The following is a 23,925-nucleotide window of genomic DNA, read 5'->3' on the forward strand; positions in this document are numbered from 1 at the left end:
TTGTTTCTTCAATACTGAGACAATCTTTTGGCAAATGTGGTCCTCCACACTGCTCACAACTAATTCGTATTGCGTGAATATCTTTAGTCATCTTTTCCATTCATCTCTCGAAAGCATCTAACTTTGCGGAAATGGAATCAAAGCCATGGCTAGAATCGGCTCTAGCTGCTTTAGATGAACGAGGAATATCTTTTTCCTGGTGCCACTCATGTGAGTGGGAGGCTATGTTATCAATAATTTTGTAAGCTTCAGTTGCGGTTTTCTTCATAATGGAACCACCAGCTGCTATGTCGATGTCTTTTCGTGTATTAATGTCGCATCCTTGGTAGAATATTTGTACTATTTGATAAGTGTCTAAACCATATTGAGGACATCCTCTCAACAATTTTCCAAATCTTGTCCACGCTTCATATAAAGTTTCATTTAGCTTTTGTGTGAACGTAACAATTTCTCCTTGAAGTCTCACGGCTTTAGATGCCGGAAAGAATCTTTTAAGAAATTTCTTAACTAAGACATCACATGTGTCAATCGCCCCTTCAGGTAACGATTCTAACCAATCTTTACCTTCTCCCTTTAAAGTCCAGGGAAATAACATGAGATAGATCTGTTCATCCTCAACTTCTCTGATTTTGAAAAAAGTACAGATCCTATTAAAAGTTCGAGAATGTTCGTTTGGATCTTCCTTCGGCGTACCACTAAATTGGCATTGATTAGTTACCATGTGTAGGATTTGTCCTTTGATTTCATAATCTGGTGCATTAATGTCTGGTTGAGTAATTGCATGACCTTGGCCAGTGCATGTAGCTCTCATTCGATCTTCCATACTTAGAGGTTCCTGATTTTCCATGATTGAATTTGTTGAATCTGAATCACTACAGGATTCTGATTTAATGGTTTCTTCCTCGACAATCTCTGGTTGAATGATTTGTGGTTCAGGAGGAATGATTAGTGGTTCAGGATCTCTGAATTATCCTTGAATATCCTCCGGGTTCTCAATTGTGAGGTCGGGTTCAAAAAATGGATTATCGGAAATTTGAATTGGAGTACTTGGTCGACTAGATGATGATTCTAAAGAAAATCAATGGCAACAATATTGGCTAGATGTCTTGATCGAGTTATAGGTGGTGAACGTATGAAAGGTGGTGAACATTTTGCTCGGTGCATTCACTGAATATCCTATTAGTTATAAAAATAAAAATTATATAAGTTATCAAATTAATAGACTTTTCTGATTTTGCCCACGTTTCGAATAGCCAATAGATGCTGCAGGCAGCCAGGACCATTTAAATCGGAAGCCCACAACTCGCCACTAACAAATCCAACTAATACTACGAACCAGAAAATTTTGGATGTCTATCAATTTAACTGCTTAAAATAATTTTTTTTCGAAATTTTGAAGAAGATATAGAAAATTCTATGTCCTAAAAACTAGAGCGTAGAAATGAGAAAGAAAAAGAGTGCGTCAAAAAACGTCGAAAAATAAAAGGTCGAAAAATAATAATAAGAAAGTAAATCGTCGAAACTTAAAAGTCTAAAAACTAAATACTTAAAACTTGCGTCTAAAGGTATTAAAGCTTAAAGGAATTCTATATCCAAAACGGCAATAACTTAAATAGGCACTAAAATCTATTAAATACTAAGCGACGTCGTAAAATTCTAAAGCTTCTAAATCTTAATATAAAGAAAAAGCACTTAAGGGATTTTACGGCAAAGCCTAAAAATCTAGAAATATAAAAGAACTACGGCAAAATACTAAGTTACGAACTAATTACGAACGAAAAATATATAATATACGAATAAACGATTATAAATATAAAAAGAAACTAAATTGATAAAAAAAATACAATTTTATAAAAATATTAATTTTATCTTATTATTTTATAAAAGTATTAATTTATGTAGTTAATAAAACTAATTAAATCTTAAAACTTAAAATACAAATTTAATTAAAACTAAAACTAATTAATATTAAATTAAAACCCTAATTCTAATTAATTAATAATAATAATTATTAAACCGTAACCCTAATTCGTACAGCTAAGGTTTCAAACCTGTCACCTCAGCTCCTGCGATCGCATGAGCTGATGGTTTTAAATCCATGCGGTTGCATGGTGTGTGGATCCAGGCAAATTCTTGGGCTGCTACAGTGTAGTGGCCCGATTACTTCTTTTTTATTTTTTATTTATTTTAATTTATAGAAAAATATACTTTAAATAAAACTTATATATAAAAAAATAATACTTATTAGTTTTTTTTTTTGTAACTAAAAAAAACTTTTTAATTTAAACACTTAAAAAAATAGAAATATATTTTTCTTTTTATGTTTTTATATTTTGTTTTTAATATTTAAAACTTATGTAAATATATTTTTACAAAAATAGATTAAAACTAAATTTTTTATTATAGTGTTCTATGGCGTCCCCGGCAGCGGCGCCAAAAATACTTGATGTGTGCGAGGTGTAGTACGTAATACTATTAATTTTTACTACGAAATACTATTAAATACGATACAATTTACACAAGTTATTTATTTATTTATTGAATGGATAAACCTAAACCTTGCTACAACACTTATAGGTAGTGTACCTAATCGTAGAGTAGTGTAGTTTTTAGTAAGTTCGGTTCGTTTCACAGGGAGCTAGCTGAGTCTAACGCTATATTTATTTTAAACTATATTTGTATAAAAATATATATATAAGTAATATTATTATTGTTATAAAAGGGGGGTTTTACCGTTTAATGACCGGTTTGTCGATTTTATGTCTTAAGTCACAATTAAAACCTAATGTAAAATATTAAATATAAATATAACTTAATTTAAAGCGTAAAGTAAATGACGATAAATAAAAGTGCGATAACTAAAAGTGCAATAATTTAAAGTACGATAAATAAAATGACGATAAATAAAAGTGCGATGAGATATAAAATAAAGGAATTATGCTTATTTAAACTTCCGTAATCATGATGTTTGACGTGTTGATTTTAATTTATTACCATGGATTAATTGTCCTTTGTCCTGAATTATTCGATATGTCCATCTGGTTTTGTCCATAATAGTCCATCGGTCATAATTATAAAGTGCGAGAGTCTTCGCCAAATTAACCTTATACCCGAGTCAAATATTCCAACTAATTGGGGACTTAAACTGTAACAAGGTCTTAATACTTTGTTTAATGAATACACAAGGTTATCGACTGCGTGTAATCCAAGATTTTAATACTTTGTTAACAATTACACCAATTACCCTTGAATGTAATCCACCCCTGTTTTAATGAGTACAGTGACTATTAATCCATCCCCGTGTCCGGTCAAATGAATAATTATTAGTATTTATAGATATCCCGCCCACCGTACCCAGTCAAGCGTATGTGGTTTTATATAAAAACGTCAAATTATAAATCTCTATATTAAAACAACGAGATATCGTTTTATATAAAAACGTCAAATTATAAATCTCTATATTAAAACAACGAGATATCATTTAATTAATATAAAGTCCATTAATAGCCCATAGTCCAATTTCTACAAGTGTCGGTCTTTTGTCCAAACCCCAATTATGGTCCAAAGCCCAATAACTCAGTCTTAATATTTAGTCCAACATCACGATTACTTCGGTTTAAATAAACATAATAATAACTTAGCTATGAGACATTAATTTAAAAAGGTTGAACATAACTTACAATGAGTATTAATCGCGTAGTGTTACACGGACAGAATTTTGACTTACAAACTTAAAACATTCGCCACTATAACCTTATTATTATTACTTAATATTAAAATTATATTTATAAAATATAAATATAAATATATTAAGAGAGAGTGAATATCAGTTGATGAAGGTGTGCTCCTCTCGTCCGAATTTCGTTCCAATTTATAGACCTGGCCATGACTTTACTGCCATGCAATCGCATCGATTTTACTCCTCCAGGCCATGCGATCGCATGGCCACCTGGGACAGCTCATTTCACTTTGTTTTCTAGTTTGCCGATGGTTTTTAATATAATATAATATATATAATTTTATATAATTATATATATATATATATATATTATATTATATTCATGTGCATAGTTGACTTGTACTTTTAGTTTCGTTGAGTCACGCATTGATAGTTGGTTCATGTCCCGATTTCGGATTTTCGAACGTCCTTTCGTACGATTTAATATCTTGTACTTTGCGTTTCGCGGCTCGTACTCTTGTAACTTTAGACGTTTCTCAGCAATAATTTGAACCACTTGGATTGTACTTTGTACTTTTTAGCTTTTTGGTCGTTTGCGTCTTCAAATCGTCGAATCTGTCTTTTGTCTTCACCTTTTATTATTTAAACGAATATCACTTGTAAATAGAACAATTGCAACTAAAAGCTTGTCTTTCTTGAAGGATAATGCTATGAAATATATGTTCGTTTTTAGCATTATCATACCCTGTTACGTAGTGTTAGAACATACACTATACTCAAAAATATATTTCATCCGCTAACGGTAGCGAACCATCCGAATGAGGGCGCGTCAAGCCCGCATGGATCCACACAACATAAGTTCACATTTACATCCTACAAGTGTAACTGATGATAATTGAATTGAGGCTTTTTGTTCTAACTCGCATGTGGAATGTTTGTTTCCGTACTTGTGTTCAAAGTATAAAACGTATATGTTTCTCATCCCATGATTTAAAGAATAAAAGTTGTTGAAAAGATGGGACTATGATCTCTCCTTGAGTGCACGAATATAAATGTACTTCATAAAGTAACGTGTGCAAGAACGAATGCTAGTCTCTACCTAAACAATAGGTTGTATCAATATCGGTAAAGTATGAAGACGGTCAAAGTTGTTCAATTAGTCTTATGGCTCGTTACGACTCGATTAATATAGCATGTGAGTTAAATTGTCATGTTTCATGCAAGATACAAGTATAAAAGCACGTTAGAACAATTGCGTAAGTATTTGGTTAAGTTTGAATAAAAGTCAACTTTGATCAAGTCAAAGTCAACGAAAAATCAACACATTTGGATTGGGTCTCGGACAATTTTTCTGAGTTATATAATCATATATGAGCATGTTAGAACAAGTTACATGTTAATCGGAGGTGCGTAGCATAGTTGGAATTAAACGTGGAATGACCAAGTTGAGCAGAAATCTGCAGTTCATTTGGACGGCATTCAAAATGGCTGGACGGCATCCAGCAGTGAAGGACTGGATGGTGTCCAAGGTTTTGGATAATGTCCAAACACATGAGCTACTGAAGTTGCAGAAAATTTACAAGTGCACGAACCAAACTTCACCCAAACACATTTTATGATCCGAAAACATTGAAAACGCATACCATACATCGTTGGAAAGGTATTTTAATGAGGAACGTAACTAAACACATGTCATTAAACAAAAACATCATTTACAATCATCAAATCCAAGTTGAATGTTCATTAAATGTTCATCATAAATGCTTCAAGTTCATAAATGCATTTTGATGATTCGGGAAATAAATGCACACATATAATACGCCGTTTCGTAGATAATAATGCATACAATACAACTAAACACTCACCAATAACACCTCATGGCATTCAATGCATCAAAAGTTCATTTTACTTCTATCAAACCCTAGTTCAAAATCATAAATTTAACAATTATGTTAATGAGGCTTTTCCAAGTCATCCTACATACCAAAATGTAACTACTGATGCTAGTAACACATTTAATACATGAACTTTTAACATCTATCAATATTTAATCAATTAAATCTCAAGATTAAGCAAGTCATCTTTCAAGTTTAAGCTAGTTACATCAAAATGACAAGAACAAGCATATAAATCACATATTCATGTTAGACTTGAGTCATAGACACTAATTAAAATACTTTTAAGTTTTAAAGATCAAGAACAAGAAATTTACTATTTTTAGAAAGTTACCCAAAAGAGATGAAGTTGGTATGGATTCGAAGAGGAAGATGCAAGGATTCCAAATATGTAAATTGTTTTGAAGAACACTTGCTAGATCTAAAATGGATGATGATTCTTTGTTGAGTGAGTTGAGAGGAAATGGAAGTATCAAAAGATGAAAAGGGAGGTGAATGGGTGAGTGGAGAAGAAAGGGTTTGACTAGTTGACGTAGTCAAATCTTTGGTCTCTTGGAAAGTTTAGTCCCTCGAGTTTAAAAGCGGGTGTGTGAGTTAACCAAACGAATTACCATAAATACGTAGAGTAAACGAGAGATGTTATAATTAAATAACAGACTTCAAATTAATTAACGGAAAGTAAATGGAAAAAGGCGGGTTGTTACACCACAACAGCAATTCCAACAACAATTTCAGCCACCAAAAAGATGTACCTTTAAACAATTCAGGGATTGTGGACCGTCTCCCTACTCAGGTTGTTCTGACCCAACCACTTCTCTCAACTGGTTAAGGGAAGTTGAAAAGGCATTCGAGGCGTGTCAGTGTGAGCCAGAACTAAAGGTTACTTATGAAAGCAAGTTATTGAAAGACAGAGCTATGGTATGGTGGGATTCAGTAATAGCTAGTGTTCCTCCAGAGCAAGTTAGAATGATCACTTGGGAGCAGTTTTACGCGAAGGTATGTGAACAGTATTGTAATGCGTTCGACATGAACAGAATTAAGATGGAGTTCCTTGAAATATGGATGATGCCACAGATGTCAATTGACGAGGTAATTCAGAAATATATGGATAAGTTAAGGTTTGTACATCAATGGGTTCCTGATGAACAATCAAGGATCCAGCATTTTGTAAATGTGTCTTACCGGAATAAAGGATGTTTGTGAGGTCCGCGCCGACGTTATCTCAGGATTTTGTGATGGCAAAGATGGTAGTAAGTGATGTTAGAGCAGAGAGGGGTATGAATATAGGGAATGTGGTACCGCAGGTAGTCAAGCTACCCGTCAGTTAATCTCGAGGTCTAAGAAATCGTTTGGGTTTAGACAAAAGGGTAAAGGTAATCAAGAAAGTTCAGGGTCTGACCCTGGAAAGAGAGAATGGTGTAAAGGTTGTAAGTCTTCTCACAGTGGGCAGTGTTCAGAGGCAACGAGAAGGTGTTTAAGATGTGGTATGGTAGGTCATGAGTCTCAGGGTGGTTCGTTCAGGGTGAATGTGTGTTGAAGTTGTCGCCAGTCGGGTCACCGTTCAGCTAGTTGTCAGGCGTCAAAGGGCGCAAGTTCCGGGGCAGGGTCAGGGGCGCATTCGACATCTGTCGGGGGTTCCACAGCCTCCAGTGGACAGAAGAGAAAGAACCCGCTGACTGCGGAATCAAGGGCCTTTCAGATGACAGTGGAGGCCGCTACTAATACTGATGACGTCATAATCGGTATATTCTTGATCAACTCAATACCTGCTACAGTATTGTTTGATTCAGGCACAAATGGAACGTTTATGTCTATAGATTTCTGTACTAAATTAGGGTTACCTGCTACTGTGCTGCCTGAGCCTGTTAGAGTAAAGGTAGCTGATGGTAAGACGGTTCCAGTCACAACGTATATGTCTGGAGCTAGTATAGAAATTGATGGTAGACCGCTTGCTATGTCTTGTTTAGTGTTGCATATCCCTAGTATTGACGTAGTGTTAGGGATGAATTTGATGAGCCTACACAAGGCCCACATTAAATGTGATAAGAAGATTGTGACCTTTCATTTGAATGATAGAACCCGAGTTGTGGCCCGAGGGGAACGGGGTGGGTTCAGTTTTCCGTTAATTTCTATGATGAAGGCGAAGAAGTCACTTTCTAAGGGGTGTGAGTCTTTTATGGCTTATGTTATTGATACTAAGATAGAGAATAGATCTTTTACCGATATTCCGATGGTTTCGAAATTTCCTAAGGTATTTCCTGATGAGTTACCGGGGTTGCCGCCAGTAAGAGAAGTAGAGTATAAGACTGAGTTAGTTCCGAGAACAACTCCAGTAGCTAATGCTCCTTATAGGTTAGCTCCTTTTGAAATCAGGGAAATGATGTCTCAGATACAGGAATTGTTAGATAGGGGGTTTATAAGACAGAGTTCTTCGCCGGGGGGGTATGCCGGTGTTGTTTGTAAAGAAGAAATATGGTACTCTGAGAATGTGTATAGATTATCGAGAGTTAAATAAGAGAACGATTAAGAATAAGTATCTGTTGCCTAGAATTGATGATCTGTTCGATCAGCTTCAGGGTGCGTCACACTTTTCGAAAATAGATCTTAGATCCGGGTATCATCAGGTTCGGGTTGCAGAATCAGATATGCCGAAGACATCGTTTAGAACGAGATATGGGCATTACAAGTTCTTCGTTATGCCATTTGGGTTAACAAATGCTCCGGCAGTCTTCATGGATCTGATGAACAGGGTTGTAAAACGTATTTAGATCAGTTTTTTATTGTGTTTATCGATGATATAGTGATGTATTCAAAGACAGAGGTTGATCATGCGACACATCTTCGATTAGTGTTAGAGTTGTTAAAGAAAGAGCAATTATATGCTAAGTTCTCGAAGTGTGAGTTTTGGCTTCGAGAAGTGCAGTTTCTGGGTCATGTTATTTGTGAGGCAAGTATTAAAGTGGATTCGTCAAAAATAGAAGCGGTAATGGGGTGGAATTCGCCGAAGACACCGACAGAAGTTAATAGTTTCTTAGGTCTTGCGGGTTATTATTGCCGGTTTATAAAAGATTTTTCTAAAATAGCGGGCCCGTTGACCAAATTGACCAGAAAAGATGTAAGTTTTCGATGGAGTGACCAACAGGAACATGCCTTTCAGACTCTGAAACAATTGTTGTGTCAGGCACCAGTGTTAGCGTTACCAGAAGGTTCAGACGAATTCGTGGTTTATTGTGATGCGTCAATTGCCGGGTGGGGGTGTGTACTGATGCAGAGAGATAAAGTTATTGCGTACGCTTCTCATCAGGTAAAGACACACGAACGTAACTATCTGGTTCATGATTTAGAAATTGCGGCTGTGGTATTTGCATTGAAATTATGGAGACCGTGAAATTTATGAGAACTGAAATAGTTTCAGACCTTGTTGAACAGATAAGACAAGTTCAAGCCCAAGCTTTATTGGAAGAAAATTTAAAGACTTAATTGATGACCAAAATAAAAAACCAATTGACCTCGTAGACTTAAGACGTTTAAGAACCGAATTTGGATGCCTATGCTTGGAGATTTAAGGAAATTGATCTTAAATGAAGCGCACAAATAGAGGTTGACTGTCCATCCGGGTAGTTCCAAAATGTATAACGACTTGAAACCGATGTATTGGTGGCCAACGATGAAGAAAGATAGTGCTCAATTGGTAGAAATATGTCATATTTGTGCTCAGGCTAAAGCTGAACATCAGAAACCCTATGGTTCGTTACAGTAGTTGAAAATTCCATATTGGAAATGAGATCATATTACGATGGATTTTGTAACCAAATTACCTAGATCTCGGAGAGGTAATGATATAATATGGGTAGTTGTTGATCGACTGATGAAGAGTACACACTTTTTAGCAACAAAAGAGACAACCTCATTGAGCATTCTAGCAGAATTATATTTAAAAGAGATAGTTAGTCGACATGGGGTTCCGTTGTCTATCGTGTCTGACAGAGATTCCAGATTTGTGTCTAACTTCTGGAATAGTTTACAGAAAATTTTGGGAACGAGGGTAAATCTGAGTACAGTGTATCATCCACAGACCAACGGTCAAAGTGAGCGTACAATACAGACACTAGAGGATATGCTTAGATCCTGCGTGTTAGAGTACGGTGGTCCGTGGGATATACATTTACATTTGATCGAGTTCGCTTACAACAACACATATCATTCGATTATTGGTATGCCACCTTATGAGATGCTCTATGGTCGCAAATGTAGAACGCCGACTTGTTGGTTAGAAGCAGGTGAGAAATAGTTTGCAGGTCCAGAAATAGTTCAGATAACATCCGACAAGGTAGCAATAGCACGTGAAAAGTTGAAAGCGGCAGGTGACAGACAGAAAATGTATGTTGATCCACCTAGACGTACGGTAAACTTTGAGGTCGGGGATCGTGTGTACTTGAAAGTTTCGCGGTGGAAAAGAGTTATCCGGTTTGGTAAGCGGGGTAAGTTAGCTCCGGAATACATTGGGCCGTTCAAGATTAGTCAAAGAGTGAACGACCAGACAGTTGTGTTAGAGCTTCCGGCAGAATTGGCAGGAATACACAACACTTTCAACGTGTGTTACCTTAGGAAGTGTAAGGTCGATGATGAGACACAACTGGTTCCGTTGAGTGATTTGAGGGTGGACTTAAATCAAAAGCTAGTTGAAGAACCGGTTATGATTGTTGATAGAAAGGTAACAAAGCTAAGAAAGAAGGAGATCCATATGGTGCTTGTTGAGTGGAAGCATAGTTTAGGATCGAACCTTACGTAGGAGACCAAAGAACTGATGAAGGCTCGTTACCTGTGATTGTTTGATCATGACCAGATTTCGAGGACGGAATCTTCTTAAAGGGGTGGATTTGTAGCATCCTCAGATCGGGCTTAGATGTAAGATGATCTTTTTGCCCTTAGGCATAATTGTATGATTATTTATGCCTTTATTATAATTATATGTTTAGTGTTATTTTATTATTTGTTTAAGACCAGTTTGTCACAAGGATCATAGAACAGGTTTGTTTATTTAATTTGGACTGCGTTAGAGTTGTCAAATTAAGTACGAAAGTTACCAGTTAACTGATAAATACCCGTGTGTTGTGGGGTATGGGGTTTTAACCCCAAATAAGTGTACAGTCCTGCCCTTCTTCTCTTATTTTCTCCATCTCTCTAGAATTCTCACCAAACACCCCGTACTCACTTCATCTTCATCATCTATAACCCTAGATTCTTAAATTGTGTTCTAGAGCTCAAATTGTTGATATCATCTTGTTCTGTACAACTTACTGAGTCTTTTGAGGTGATAAGGAAAAGGAAGCAGCTCAGTGATAGATTATCTGAGCTAGTGCTGGTATTCGGTGAATGGGTCTATCTCCGGATAGAGATTAATGTAGCCGACACACTACTTGTTCAGACTCTTTATTATTATGTTTATACTCTGTATGAATACCATGTGTAAGTTAGATATTTCCATGCTAGTTCGGACGATTGCATGACTGATTATTTGTGATCTTATATGCGCACTGTTAGTTGGACACCAACTGAGGCGGCAAGGTTGGGAACCCACCGAGGCGGAAAGGTAGGGTTTGTGTTAGGTCGACCGTGGTAGCCTGGTCGGGTCATGATGTTAATGACTGTTCAGTATAGCATAGAAGGACGCATGTGTTGCGTCTGGATGGTTATGCAGTGGATTCAGTAAAGCGGACTATCGGTAGACTGTTGCCTGATCAGCTAAGTCGTGTGCTCGTACAAGCCGCCGATCCTCATATTGTCAGTTGTTGTATGCAAGTTCAGGACGTTAGCATATTGTGACCTTTGCATGTTCAGTTGCTTATGCTTGGTATGTTAGATAGTATCCATTCACTTAGCAGTTGTGCTGATTCCCCCACATTTTCACCCATTGCAGGTCTAGGTACTGCTGGTTAGAAGGGTGTTGCGGACGGATTGAAGACATGTTTAACTATGAGCTTACTCTGATGTTTTCTATTTTAATGATGTTTTCACGTAACACCGTTGTTGTATAAAGTTGGTTTGTAAACAATGTTATGTAAACATTAACTAAGGCTGATTTGGTAATTAGGTATTTACTTTCGCTGTGTTTAAAAAAAAAAAGAAAATCAGGGTGCAAAATGTACACCAAATTTCTATTTTGCTTCGAATTTTTTTTTGGTGAATAGTTGTTTTTTACAACTATTTTACAGAAGGATTTTTTTTTTTTAAAACGAATTTGTAAACATAGTGAAACCGGCATTGCGAATGCCGGTTTTGTCTAAGTCATCAAAAGTCGGCAATTCTAATGCCGATTTTTACTACGCGTGCCCTAACTATTTAAGTCAACCCTGATTTTTGCTAATTGTACTAAAACTGAAATTCCAAACGCCGGTTTCAGTACTTTTCTCAATTCCAGTCCATTATTGCTACAAAGATGCACTACTGTTGAACCATTGATGCAAGGCTGTAACCCTATCATATCATAATGCATTATTGCAATTCATTTTTAGTTTCAATTTGCAAATTTTTCTTTTATTTATTGAGTTCATCTTTTTCTTAATATGAAACACACTAAACTCATTTAATCTTCAAAACCGTTCCACATTTGTTCAATCAGTTAATCTTCAAAAACACTAAACACACCTAACTCACTACATTTAATGGCTGAATTTTCTGAATTTATGGTTCAATTTGTTTGGAGTCGTGGAATTGCATTTCGAAATGGTTGGCTAAGTGGTGATTATACATCACTTAGAGCCACTTTTCCACTACACCAAAAACTTAATTGTATGGCGTTAAACGAAATGGCTTACCGATATGTGGATGCCGATCCTAGATCTTGTACGTTGAAAATGATTATGTGAAATGAGTTCTTCGGCAATATATGTCTGACTGAAATTTACGACGATCGTTCTTTAGAAATAATGTATTATTTGGCATGAAAAAAATCCACAATACAATGCTCAAATTTTAAAAAATAGTTAAGTATTTAACCTAAAGTTTTTCTGCGCTTATTCCATGACCTTAAATATATTAAATTAGTCTAATAAAATATTTAATTACTTAAGCACATTTATTGTTTAACTCGAGATAAAATAAGTATTTAATTTGATTTAAATAAGACATGTATATATAAGAGTTTTTTTTCCTAAAAATTTTGATCCCTTCCAAAATTTTGAGTCATATATAATTGCGTATCTTATACACCCTCTAAGATGTTTTTCCAAATAGAGTGAAAAATAATATTTTATCTTTAGTATATATGAGTAATGGGTAATTCATTCAATCATCTTATTGTTGAATGATTTTAAGTTAGCGAGTGTTTGGTTTTCTAACCATCAAAGTAAGGGATTTGTACTACAACGTTTCTAGATTTTATATTCTTGATTTATTTTTTATTTTGCACATATAATGGTTAGTTGGAACGACAACAATTTTATTAAGAAACTCTCTAGCAAGGAATTAGAAGAAAAATTACAAAAACTTTAGGAGCAATAAATTCCAATTCGAAACTATGGAACCCTATTATGAAGCCAAGAAATAAAATACGATCCAACGAAATCAAAACAAGATACATTTCTTTACAGACTTATCATTAAAGACAATACTATTTCGAAATCGTCAAATTCACCACAAGGTACAAGCCATAATCGCCATCATCGTTTTGCTTGTGAATGATCGAAGGAGCCCAATTCAAATACCACAAAGAAATATCCATCAGTTAAACACTCAAGAAGGTCACACGAAACCCATTAACGAGCCAATCTCCATAACTCCCTTGACGTAGAACAAAACTAACAAATGATTTAGAGTCTCCACCCTTTGATTACAAACCGTACAAGTTATAGAATCAATCTCCATACCTCTTTAGGAAATATTAAAACGACGGTGAGGCAATTTATCCAAATAAAAATGCCACATAAAAATATTAATTTTTCGAGGTAAGAACTTAAACAAACTAATACTTGGAACACACGAAGTAAGGATAACCTGATCAATGTGACACCGAGTAGATTTAACTGAAAAACAGCCTTCCAAAGAAAGATTTCAACACCACCGATTTGGGTGATCAAATAGCCGAACATTGTTAAATTTTGTCAGAAGTTCCAATAACATATCTTTGTTCCTGCTTCCAATATCCATGCGACTTCAATAACAGATCTTTTTATTCTCGGTTATTAAGTTTACATGTTTTTACAAATACTCATTACGAATTTCATATCGGCGACTTGACTGCCACTTAGAGCCTAAATTGAATGTGCATGATTTAATACCCATGGAAATTTAATCCTACCATTTTCATGGCGTCTCATGTTTTATTTGTTATATTTTATTTATTTTTTTTAAAACTTTGACTTTTTTGCTCCGTTGGTCCTTCAATTATACACGAAATTGCAATCCGAGTCCCTCAAGTTTTTTTTTGGATTTTCGAGTCCTTAAAATTGCAAAAATTTTCAATCCGAGTCCCTCCGTCTAACTTCCGTCTAAATTGGCCGTTAACCTTTGACATGTGCCATGCATGTGAGGGTAAAATCGTCTTTTTACTCTTTTATTTGACTTTTTTGCTTCGTTGGTCCTTCGTTTATACACAAAATTGCAATCCAAGTCCCTCAACTTTTTAATTCGAATTTTTATCTTTTTTTTAATCTTTAATTCATACTTTTTATATTAATGGTTTATAATTAGTATTTTGTATCAAAATCTGATGAAAAATTATTTTTATAATTTTTAAAGTCGAATTTGTATTTATTAACAATTAAAAACTAAAATTTAACAATATTATATCTATACGGTTTAATTATTAGTTAATATAATTACAAATATTGAGAACTAATTTATCAAAGTTTTATATCAGTTAATATATGTGTTTGTGTGTGCTTAATCATTTAAACAAATCGATAAGTTAAACTGCATACACAGTCGACCGTGTGTGTCCACACACACGACGACTGTGTGACACAGTCGACCGACTGTGTGACACACTCGACCTAGTGAGTCTGGGGTGCAGTATATATACGAGGTTAAGCCTCCTTTGTGAGGTTACACATTCCAATAACCCTAATCGACTGGTATTCGTTCCATTCGATCCCTAACACCAATTACCACCGAAATAACACGTTTAGGCTTCGATCTAATCTAGATTCAACCCTAGGTTCGACCAAATCGATCCCGACACGACCCGTATCTCGGTTTTACTCGTTTGTAGTGTTTTCCGCCTCTAGTCACGATTACAAGCGACCTAAGATCCAACAATCCATCGTCTACACCAACAGATATGATACAACAAATAAAATTTTCATATACATAAGATACAATCTATTATTGCACTTCATGACTTAAATAGCCTTTAGACGTGATGAGAAAAGCACCACCTTTATGAGGAAAAAAGAGAAAACATTGGAAATTTGTTTTCTTCTCGTTTTACGCTAGAAAAGTACCCAACAACTTGATTTATTTAAAATTAAAGCAACCTATAAACGCTAAAAATAGCATTTTGAACAAGAAAAAACGAAAAGTACACAACAAAGAAACCAATATGATTTGTCGCTTTTTCTCAATTTGTATCTCCATAACGTTTATATCATGCATACATCATAATATAATAGTTAAATCTGTTAAATAAAGAGTAAAATGACAAAAAAACTAATAACTAAAAGCTAAACGCTACTTCAATTAGCTGTTAGCTTTTAGTTTTTTCTCGTTGTCTAAAAGCTTTAAGTTTTTTTTAAACCAAACGGAGCTTTTTATTAAATAGTAGATTTTTCATAAAAGCTAAAAGCTCCTAAAAACTGTTAAAAGTTCCGCGCCAAACATGTTCATAATATATTAATTATTATATTTTTTAACGACAACTCTTAGAAAGTGTTATTATATATTTGATAATAATAGTCACCCTAAAAAATAATTATTCTCTATGTACAACTTAATGTGTTAAAGATAGTCCTAAAAGCTATCGTTAAAAAATTCTATTCCAATACATTCTCATCACCTCTCCAAAAAAGTCTAAATGATTTATGATTTTGATAGATATTCATAAAAGATATTAAGTTCAATCTTCCCAATCAAATTATCTTGAGGTGACCAACTTTATCAGGTCGTTTATACTTACCCTAGGAGTTTACTCAATGGTCGTGAACTTACAACCTTGAAATCAGTTCTTATCACTTAAATTTTGCAAGTTTCTTACACACTTTTTCTTTCTTCAATTATAACATCACACACATTCTGCTCACCTCTCATTATTGAACCTTGATGGTTGTTCATTCCCATAAGGAACCTTTTCATCCACTCTCTGGTCTTTATCAACTTGTACTCATTTCAAGTTCAAATCTTGTACTCTTCGTAGATCATTCCTTAATCCTTCCTCTATATATACCACCCTCCAAGTTCTCAACTTTTATCATCATTATCCAAATCCCATCAAGAAAACAACAAGAATCTAACGAAATGGCGATTAGCAAGTTTCTTTTAGTTTCTCTTTCTTTAGGATTAGTTTTAGGTGTTGCATGGAGCTTCGATTTCCATGAGAAGGAGCTCGAAACCGAAGATAGTTTGTGGGAAATGTACGAGCGATGGAGGTCTTACCACACACTGGCTACAGACCACCAAGAGAAGCAAAGGCGGTTCAATGTTTTTAAAGCCAACGTGCAACATGTTCATGAAACTAACAAAATGAACAAACCTTATAAGTTGCAGCTTAACAAGTTTGCTGACATGACTAACCATGAGTTCAGAAGTATATATGCAGGTTCCAAGATTCATCATCGTAGGATGCTTCAAGGAGATCGAATTGGCAATAAAACGTTTATGTATGCTAATGTTGACCGTGTCCCTAGTTCTGTTGATTGGAGAAAGAAAGGGGCAGTCACCCCTGTAAAGGATCAAGGACAATGCGGTAGATCTTTACTCAATAGTACAACTAAGCAAACATTGTATACAACATCTTTATGTGTATTAATGATCTTTTTATATGTTTCTATCGCAGGAAGTTGTTGGGCGTTTTCAACAGTGGTGGCAGTTGAAGGAATAAACCAGATTAAAACCAAGGAGTTAGTGTCGCTATCAGAGCAAGAACTTATCGATTGTGACACCTCAGAAAACCAAGGGTGTAATGGAGGGCTAATGGATTTGGCCTTCGATTTTATTAAAAAGAAAGGAGGTCTAACTAAGGAGGAGACTTATCCTTACACAGCTGCAGATGGGCGATGCGATGCTATAAAGGTACAATATTTCTAAAAGCATAACACAGGGGGCAATATGGGCGGATCAAGTAATGTGTCAAGATGGGTACAATTCACAATATATAATTTTTTAGGCATGACAAGTTATAATATATTAATAAAAAATTATTATGTAAGTTATTAGTTTATTACTATATAAATTTATGTTATCACATCACATCAATAATAATTCAACTTCTTAAAAAAACAATCTAGGATATATATATTAATACATTAAGATATAGACCTATTTGACACAGTAGATGTATTAAAAACAAGCAGAATATATGTCAAAATCGTTGCTAATAAAGCAAGACCTACTTCTGGAAATCAACAAGTTTTATGTTTGATTTCTTTCTTGTTAGGAGAATGCACCAGTTGTATCAATTGATGGACATGAGGATGTACCTCAAAATAATGAGGATGCACTAATGAAAGCGGTAGCAAACCAGCCTTGTGCTGTTGCCATTGATGCTGAAGGTTCCGATTTCCAATTCTATAAAGAGGTACAAACAAATTTTCTCAATAACTAAAATACCATAATTTTTATTCAAAATACTCAGATGTAAAAATGGTTCGGTTTTGTTGATGTTACAGGGAGTTTTTAACGGAAAGTGTGGAACAAACTTAGATCACGGAGTAGCAGTCGTGGGATACGGTACAACTCTAGACGGAACTAAATATTGGATCGTGAAAAACTCATGGGGACCCGAATGGGGAGAAAAAGGATACATTAGAATGGAACGAGGGATATCAAATAAACAAGGACTTTGTGGCATAGCAATGGAAGCTTCTTATCCTATCAAGAAAAACGCCAACAACCCCAAATCGTCTCTTAAAGACGAACTCTAGAATCAATCATTTAACACATACACATACACACATCAACACATTGTTCATCAGCAAAATTTAACTTTCAATACTGCTTTAAGTTTTAGTTTATATTCCTTAAACATTATGTATTTTACATCATGTAATCAAAAGTAATCAAACGTAAACATAGTACTACTATGTTCTACGATTGTCTAATAAAGATATATTTTCTTCATAAACATAGATAAGTGCCAGTACTAGGTACCGATTGTTCAACAAATTTACATGGTTGTTTATTTAAAAAGGAGACAAAGACAGACTAACATAAGTCTGGTTTTTATTGTAATTTAGTTTTTGGAATACATACTTGTCATCCGTAGCATCTGATGGGGTCATTGCATCCCTTTACAGCACTTTGTTTAGAACCCGCACGCCCACCCTTTTCCAGGTACTGCTGGTGGTAATCTTCCGCTCTGTAGAACCTTTTGGCTGGAAGAATTTCGGTCACAATCTTGTTTTTTAAATTCTTCTGCTTCTCGACCAGTGATTCATTTGCTAAACGTGCCTGTTCTTCATTATAATAGTATATCCCTGATCTATACTGTGTACCCACATCACCTTGCTATAGCAATAACAATAATACATTATACATTATCCAAATTGATAATAAAAATAAATAAATACATAAATAAATAAATAAAACTAATAACATAACTTCATATTAAATATTTGCTTAACTCAAATTAGTATCTAACTTTATCAAACTCCCACTTTTTCCATATGAAAAGGAAGTTAACTTCTTTTAAATGTATATGATAATCTATTGGACTTATCATACTTTTAAATTCGCTAATTTATGTATCATGCTATGTATGTATGAAACTCTCAATGATTATTATTTTAATTTAATTCGTTTTATTATATATTATGTATCATACAGGGAAATTTGAGGCTTTTTAGGGGGGTTTGGGTTGAGGCTTATTGCTTATAAGCAAGGTTGAAAAAGACGCGAGACGGGGCCGAAACGTTAGCGACCTCAAAACGTCGCAACGGAAAAAACGGGGCCGAGACGGGGTCGAAACGAATGTTGACTAATGTTGACTTTTATATATATAAATATATATTTACACATATTTTAGAGCTAAAAAACCTTCGTTGACAAGTTTGTACCTATAATTGCTATTAGCGTTAATATAATACAAAATGAAATACTAAACTAAGTCAATTTTGATTGATTTGACCGACTTATGACCGATTTTAACAGAATTTCTAACTTTTCACCGGCGTTGACCCAATTTTTCCTGCATTTGACCTGACTTTTGACCGTTGACCAACTTATAAGAAAACGGGACGGGTCGAAACGGTTTTGTCACCAAAACGCCGCAACGGGCGTTGCAACGGTTGCAACGGACGCCGTTTACAACAGCTTATAAGCAAATAAGCTAAAACTTTGGAGCTTATTGTGTTAGAATAAGCTAAGGAGCCAATACTCATGACCAATTAAATTTCTACATAACAATTTAAACCCTAATTAATAAATAAATAAATAAATAAAAAAAAGCATGGTAAACCTCAAATTAAACCAGAAGATTCATAACTTATACCTGACGGTTGAGGGTAGTAGGATCATGGCGGGACCAAAAGAGGGAAAGCAGGTTGTTGTAATGACAAATAGTTGGGTCAAACTCGACCCGAACAACTTCAGAATGTTTGGTGGTTCCGGTACAAACCAAATTGTAATTCGGGTTGTGAACGTGACCTTGAGAATATCCAACTTCAGTTTTCACAACACCTTCGACCCGCTGGAACGCCAGCTCAACACCCCAGAAACATCCTGCTCCGAATTGAGCTAATTGGTGACCCGGGTTGCTCGGTTGATCCGTATCCGGATCTAGCGCCGGGTTTTTGATTTCGTCGGAAGCCATCTTTGTGCGTCTGAAATGAGATAGAAGCCTGATTTGTGGAGATATGAACTGGGATTTGGTCGAAAGTCAAAGGCGAAAAGTCAACTGGTGGATAAATTTACAAAAGTTCACCTTCAAGTATCTTGAAGTTGTATATATAGGCGTGATGAAATCAAAATTTGTATATTTGGCTTTTGAAATAGAACTAGGGTTTTTGACCGGTGTTTTGTTACCGGATTTTTTATTTCGACAAAGTAAAATTGAAATCAACGTATCGTGGGTCCGCTCGTTGCGAAGGTAAAATGTGAGAAATGGAATGTAGAAATAATTAAGGTAGAAAAGGGTAAGAAAGTGCAAGGTTGTAAAAAAATAAATAAATAAAATACAATATATAATGTTATTGTTTGTGTAAAACTGGTTAGATGGCAATTATCTTAAATTAACTAATGTTTACATAAAGGATCGTAGATCATAACCAACTATTAGCAAATAAATAGAAAAGTTTGTTATAGTTTAAATATAGTCGATATATGTTGTATCTTGTTCATACTTATCTGTATCATTATCTATATATATGATAAACCTAAATCTCACTTAATTGATGAGATTGATTATAATCACTTACATGGTATCAGCCTAATTCTAAAGATCCACCTTAACCCGTTTTTTTTCCTCCTTTTCTTCTGTCTTCTATTTTCTGCCGCATCACATCTTCTGCTGTCATCAATGGCTGTGGGTGATGCCACCTCTTCCAACACCGATGGTCCCACTCTCCCTCTCAATACTATTTTACATATGCTAACAATCAAGTTATGTTCTACCAACTATCTTCTCTGGAAACATCAGATTGAACCCTTGCTCGCTTATCAGAAATTGACGGGCTATATTGATGGGTCTATTGTTAAACCGCAACCCACCATCACTTCTGGTGATGCCTCTTCTGGTCAAATCACCACCACCGTCAATCCTCTGTTTCAACCTTGGCAAGAAGCGGAGCAACGTACTCGTATTATTATTCAGTCTTCTTTATCAGAAGAAGCCATGTCGGTCATCTTGGGTCTTGATGATTCTCGACAAATATAGGAAACTTTGGAGGATCACTATAGTAACGATTCTCTTGAACGAATGCACACCCTGAGAGACTCCTTGCGGCAACTTCAAAGGGGTAATTCTTCTGTTGCTGACTATAGTCGGAAATTTAAAACATTGTGTGACAGCCTTGCTGTTATTGGCCATAAACCTGACGAAGTAGATATGTGTCATTGGTTTCTTTGTGGATTTGGATCATCCTTTGAAACTTTTTCTACAACCCAGCGTGCTATCCGACCCAGGCCAACCTTCAAGCAATTGGTTTCGCAAGCTGAAGGGCATGAGCTCTTCTTGAAAAGTTTTCAGGTCACGACTCCCTCACCTGCTGCTTTTGTTGCACAACCAAATCATCATCGTGGTAACTCAAACCGAGGACGTGGTAGGGGTCGTGGACGTACAAATTTTTATGCTGGTCGTGGACGCGGTAGAACATACCGTCCACCTCATTGCCAACTTTGTCGTAATGATGGCCATTACGCATCTCAGTGTCCTGATTTATCATCATATGCTCAACGTGGCCCTGAACGAGGTTCATCCATAGATGCTAACCTTGCACATGCTTTCCATGCCAACTGTAATATTTCACCTCAGTCGCCTGATTGGTATGTAGACTCTGGAGCCTCGGCTCATATTTCCTCATCACAATCCAACTTGGACTTCGTTGCCCCGTACTCAGGTAAACATGGTGTGATCATTGGTAATGGTTCGACACTCCCCATTACTCACATGGGTTCATCTTCTATTAATAAAGATATTAAATTGCTTGATATTCTTGTCGTTCCTTACATTACTAAAAATTTACTTTCTGTTAGTAAATTGACTGCTGATAATCCTGTTGATGTCTTATTATCTGATAAGGTGTTCACCATCCAGAATCATCACACAAAGCAAGTTCTAGCCACGGGGCGCAGACATGACGACCTATATATACTGGAACGTGGGCACAAGACGTTTCTTTCTGCGTTGCATGCTCACAAAGCACAAGCTTCCTATGAGATTTGGCACAATCGACTAGGACATTTATCTTTTTCTGTTATTTCTTTGTTAATAAAGTTGGTAGGTTATCGGTCACCTCTTTGTTACCGAAACCTAACCTTTGTTCGTCTTGTGAGCTTTCTAAAAGCAAACATTTATCGTTTAATAATAATGACAAACGTTCCTTACATGTTTTGGATTTAGTGCATTGTGATTTGTGGGGGCCTGCACCTATTATGTCTACAACTGGTTATCGATATTATGCAATTTTTGTTGATGATTTCTCCTGGTTTACGTGGTTTTATCCCTTGAAAGCCAAATCGGATTTCTTTGGCATCTTTGAGGTATTTATGACATTTGTTCAAACTCAGTTCTCCACCAAAATCAAAGTGTTTCAAAGTGACGGGGGTACTGAGTTTACAAACTCTCAAATGCGTGCCTTATTAACAGCAAATGGCACTCATCATCGAATGTCTTGCCCGTACACGCCTCAACAAAATGGGCGTGCTGAAAGAAAGCATCGCCATATCACCGAAACTGGTTTAGCTATGCTTTTTCATGCACATGCCCCGACCTCGTTTTGGGTTGATGCTTTCAGTTCTGCTGTGTATATCATTAATCGGGTACCTTCTCCTGTTCTTGACTCAAAGTCGCCATATGAGGTGCTTTTCTCTTCGCCACCAAATTATGATATTTTTCGTGTATTTGGATGTCGAGTTTATCCTTACTTACGTGATTATGCACCACACAAGTTGTCACCCAGGAGCATGGCCTGTATTTTCATTGGTTACAGTACACAACATAAAGGATATAAGTGCCTAGATTCGAGCACTGGACGTGTGTATTGAAATGTCCCGTTCTTATTGATTAAAAACGTTCCATATTAATTGATTTCGTTGCGAGGTTTTGACCTCTATATGAGACGTTTTTCAAAGACTGCATTCATTTTTAAAACAAACCATAACCTTTATTTCATAAATAAAGGTTTAAAAAGCTTTACGTAGATTATCAAATAATGATAATCTAAAATATCCTGTTTACACACGACCATTACATAATGGTTTACAAAACAAATATGTTACATCGAAATCAGTTTCTTGAATGCAGTTTTTACACAATATCATACAAACATGGACTCCAAATCTTGTCCTTATTTTAGTATGCAACAGCGGAAGCTCTTAATATTCACCTGAGAATAAACATGCTTTAAACGTCAACAAAAATGTTGGTGAGTTATAGGTTTAACCTATATATATCAAATCGTAACAATAGACCACAAGATTTCATATTTCAATACACATCCCATACATAGAGATAAAAATCATTCATATGGTGAACACCTGGTAACCGACAATAACAAGATGCATATATAAGAATATCCCCATCATTCCGGGACACCCTTCGGATATGATATAAATTTCAAAGTACTAAAGCATCCGGTACTTTGGATGGGGTTTGTTAGGCCCAATAGATCTATCTTTAGGTTTCGCGTCAATTAGGGTGTCTGTTCCCTAATTCTTAGATTACCAGACTTAATAAAAAGGGGCATATTCGATTTTGATAATTCAACCATAGAATGTAGTTTCACGTACTTGTGTCTATTTTGTAAATCATTTATAAAACCTGCATGTATTCTCATCCCAAAAATATTAGATTTTAAAAGTGGGACTATAACTCACTTTCACAGATTTTTACTTCGTCGGGAAGTAAGACTTGGCCACTGTTGATTCACGAACCTATAACAATATATACATATATATTAAAGTATGTTCAAAATATATTTACAACACTTTTAATATATTTTGATGTTTTAAGTTTTATTAAGTCAGCTGTCCTCGTTAGTAACCTACAACTAGTTGTCCACAGTTAGATGTACAGAAATAAATCGATAAATATTATCTTGAATCAATCCACGACCCAGTGTATACGTATCTCAGTATTGATCACAACTCAAACTAAATATATTTTGGAATCAACCTCAACCCTGTATAGCTAACTCCAACATTCACATATAGAGTGTCTATGGTTGTTCCGAAATATATATAGATGTGTCGACATGATAGGTCGAAACATTGTATACGTGTCTATGGTATCTCAAGATTACATAATATACAATACAAGTTGATTAAGTTATGGTTGGAATAGATTTGTTACCAATTTTCACGTAGCTAAAATGAGAAAAATTATCCAATCTTGTTTTACCCATAACTTCTTCATTTTAAATCCGTTTTGAGTGAATCAAATTGCTATGGTTTCATATTGAACTCTATTTTATGAATCTAAACAGAAAAATTATAGGTTTATAGTCGGAAAAATAAGTTACAAGTCGTTCTTGTAAAGGTAGT

General features: G+C 35.3%; 2 protein-coding genes across 2 annotated transcripts; one reads left to right on the forward strand and one right to left on the reverse strand.

Annotated features, from left to right (window-relative positions):
• Window positions 1–15,997: 15,997 nt before the first annotated feature.
• LOC139894507 (vignain-like) lies at window positions 15,998–17,768 on the forward strand. The gene is made up of 4 exons (XM_071877835.1): window positions 15,998–16,474; window positions 16,565–16,800; window positions 17,165–17,305; window positions 17,397–17,768. Exons 1-4 carry the CDS (start codon window positions 16,027–16,029, stop codon window positions 17,649–17,651), a joined length of 1,080 nt encoding a protein of 359 aa, XP_071733936.1. The 5' UTR covers window positions 15,998–16,026; the 3' UTR covers window positions 17,652–17,768.
• Window positions 17,769–17,815: 47 nt separating this feature from the next.
• On the reverse strand, window positions 17,816–19,569 carry LOC139894508 (peptide methionine sulfoxide reductase-like). The gene is made up of 2 exons (XM_071877836.1): window positions 19,217–19,569; window positions 17,816–18,234 (listed from the first exon to the last, which is right to left on the reverse strand). Exons 1-2 carry the CDS (start codon window positions 19,535–19,537, stop codon window positions 17,983–17,985), a joined length of 573 nt encoding a protein of 190 aa, XP_071733937.1. The 5' UTR covers window positions 19,538–19,569; the 3' UTR covers window positions 17,816–17,982.
• Window positions 19,570–23,925: the final 4,356 nt, after the last annotated feature.

Source organism: Rutidosis leptorrhynchoides, chromosome 2 (genome assembly GCF_046630445.1).
Source record: "Rutidosis leptorrhynchoides isolate AG116_Rl617_1_P2 chromosome 2, CSIRO_AGI_Rlap_v1, whole genome shotgun sequence".
Taxonomy (NCBI): Eukaryota; Viridiplantae; Streptophyta; class Magnoliopsida; order Asterales; family Asteraceae; genus Rutidosis; species Rutidosis leptorrhynchoides.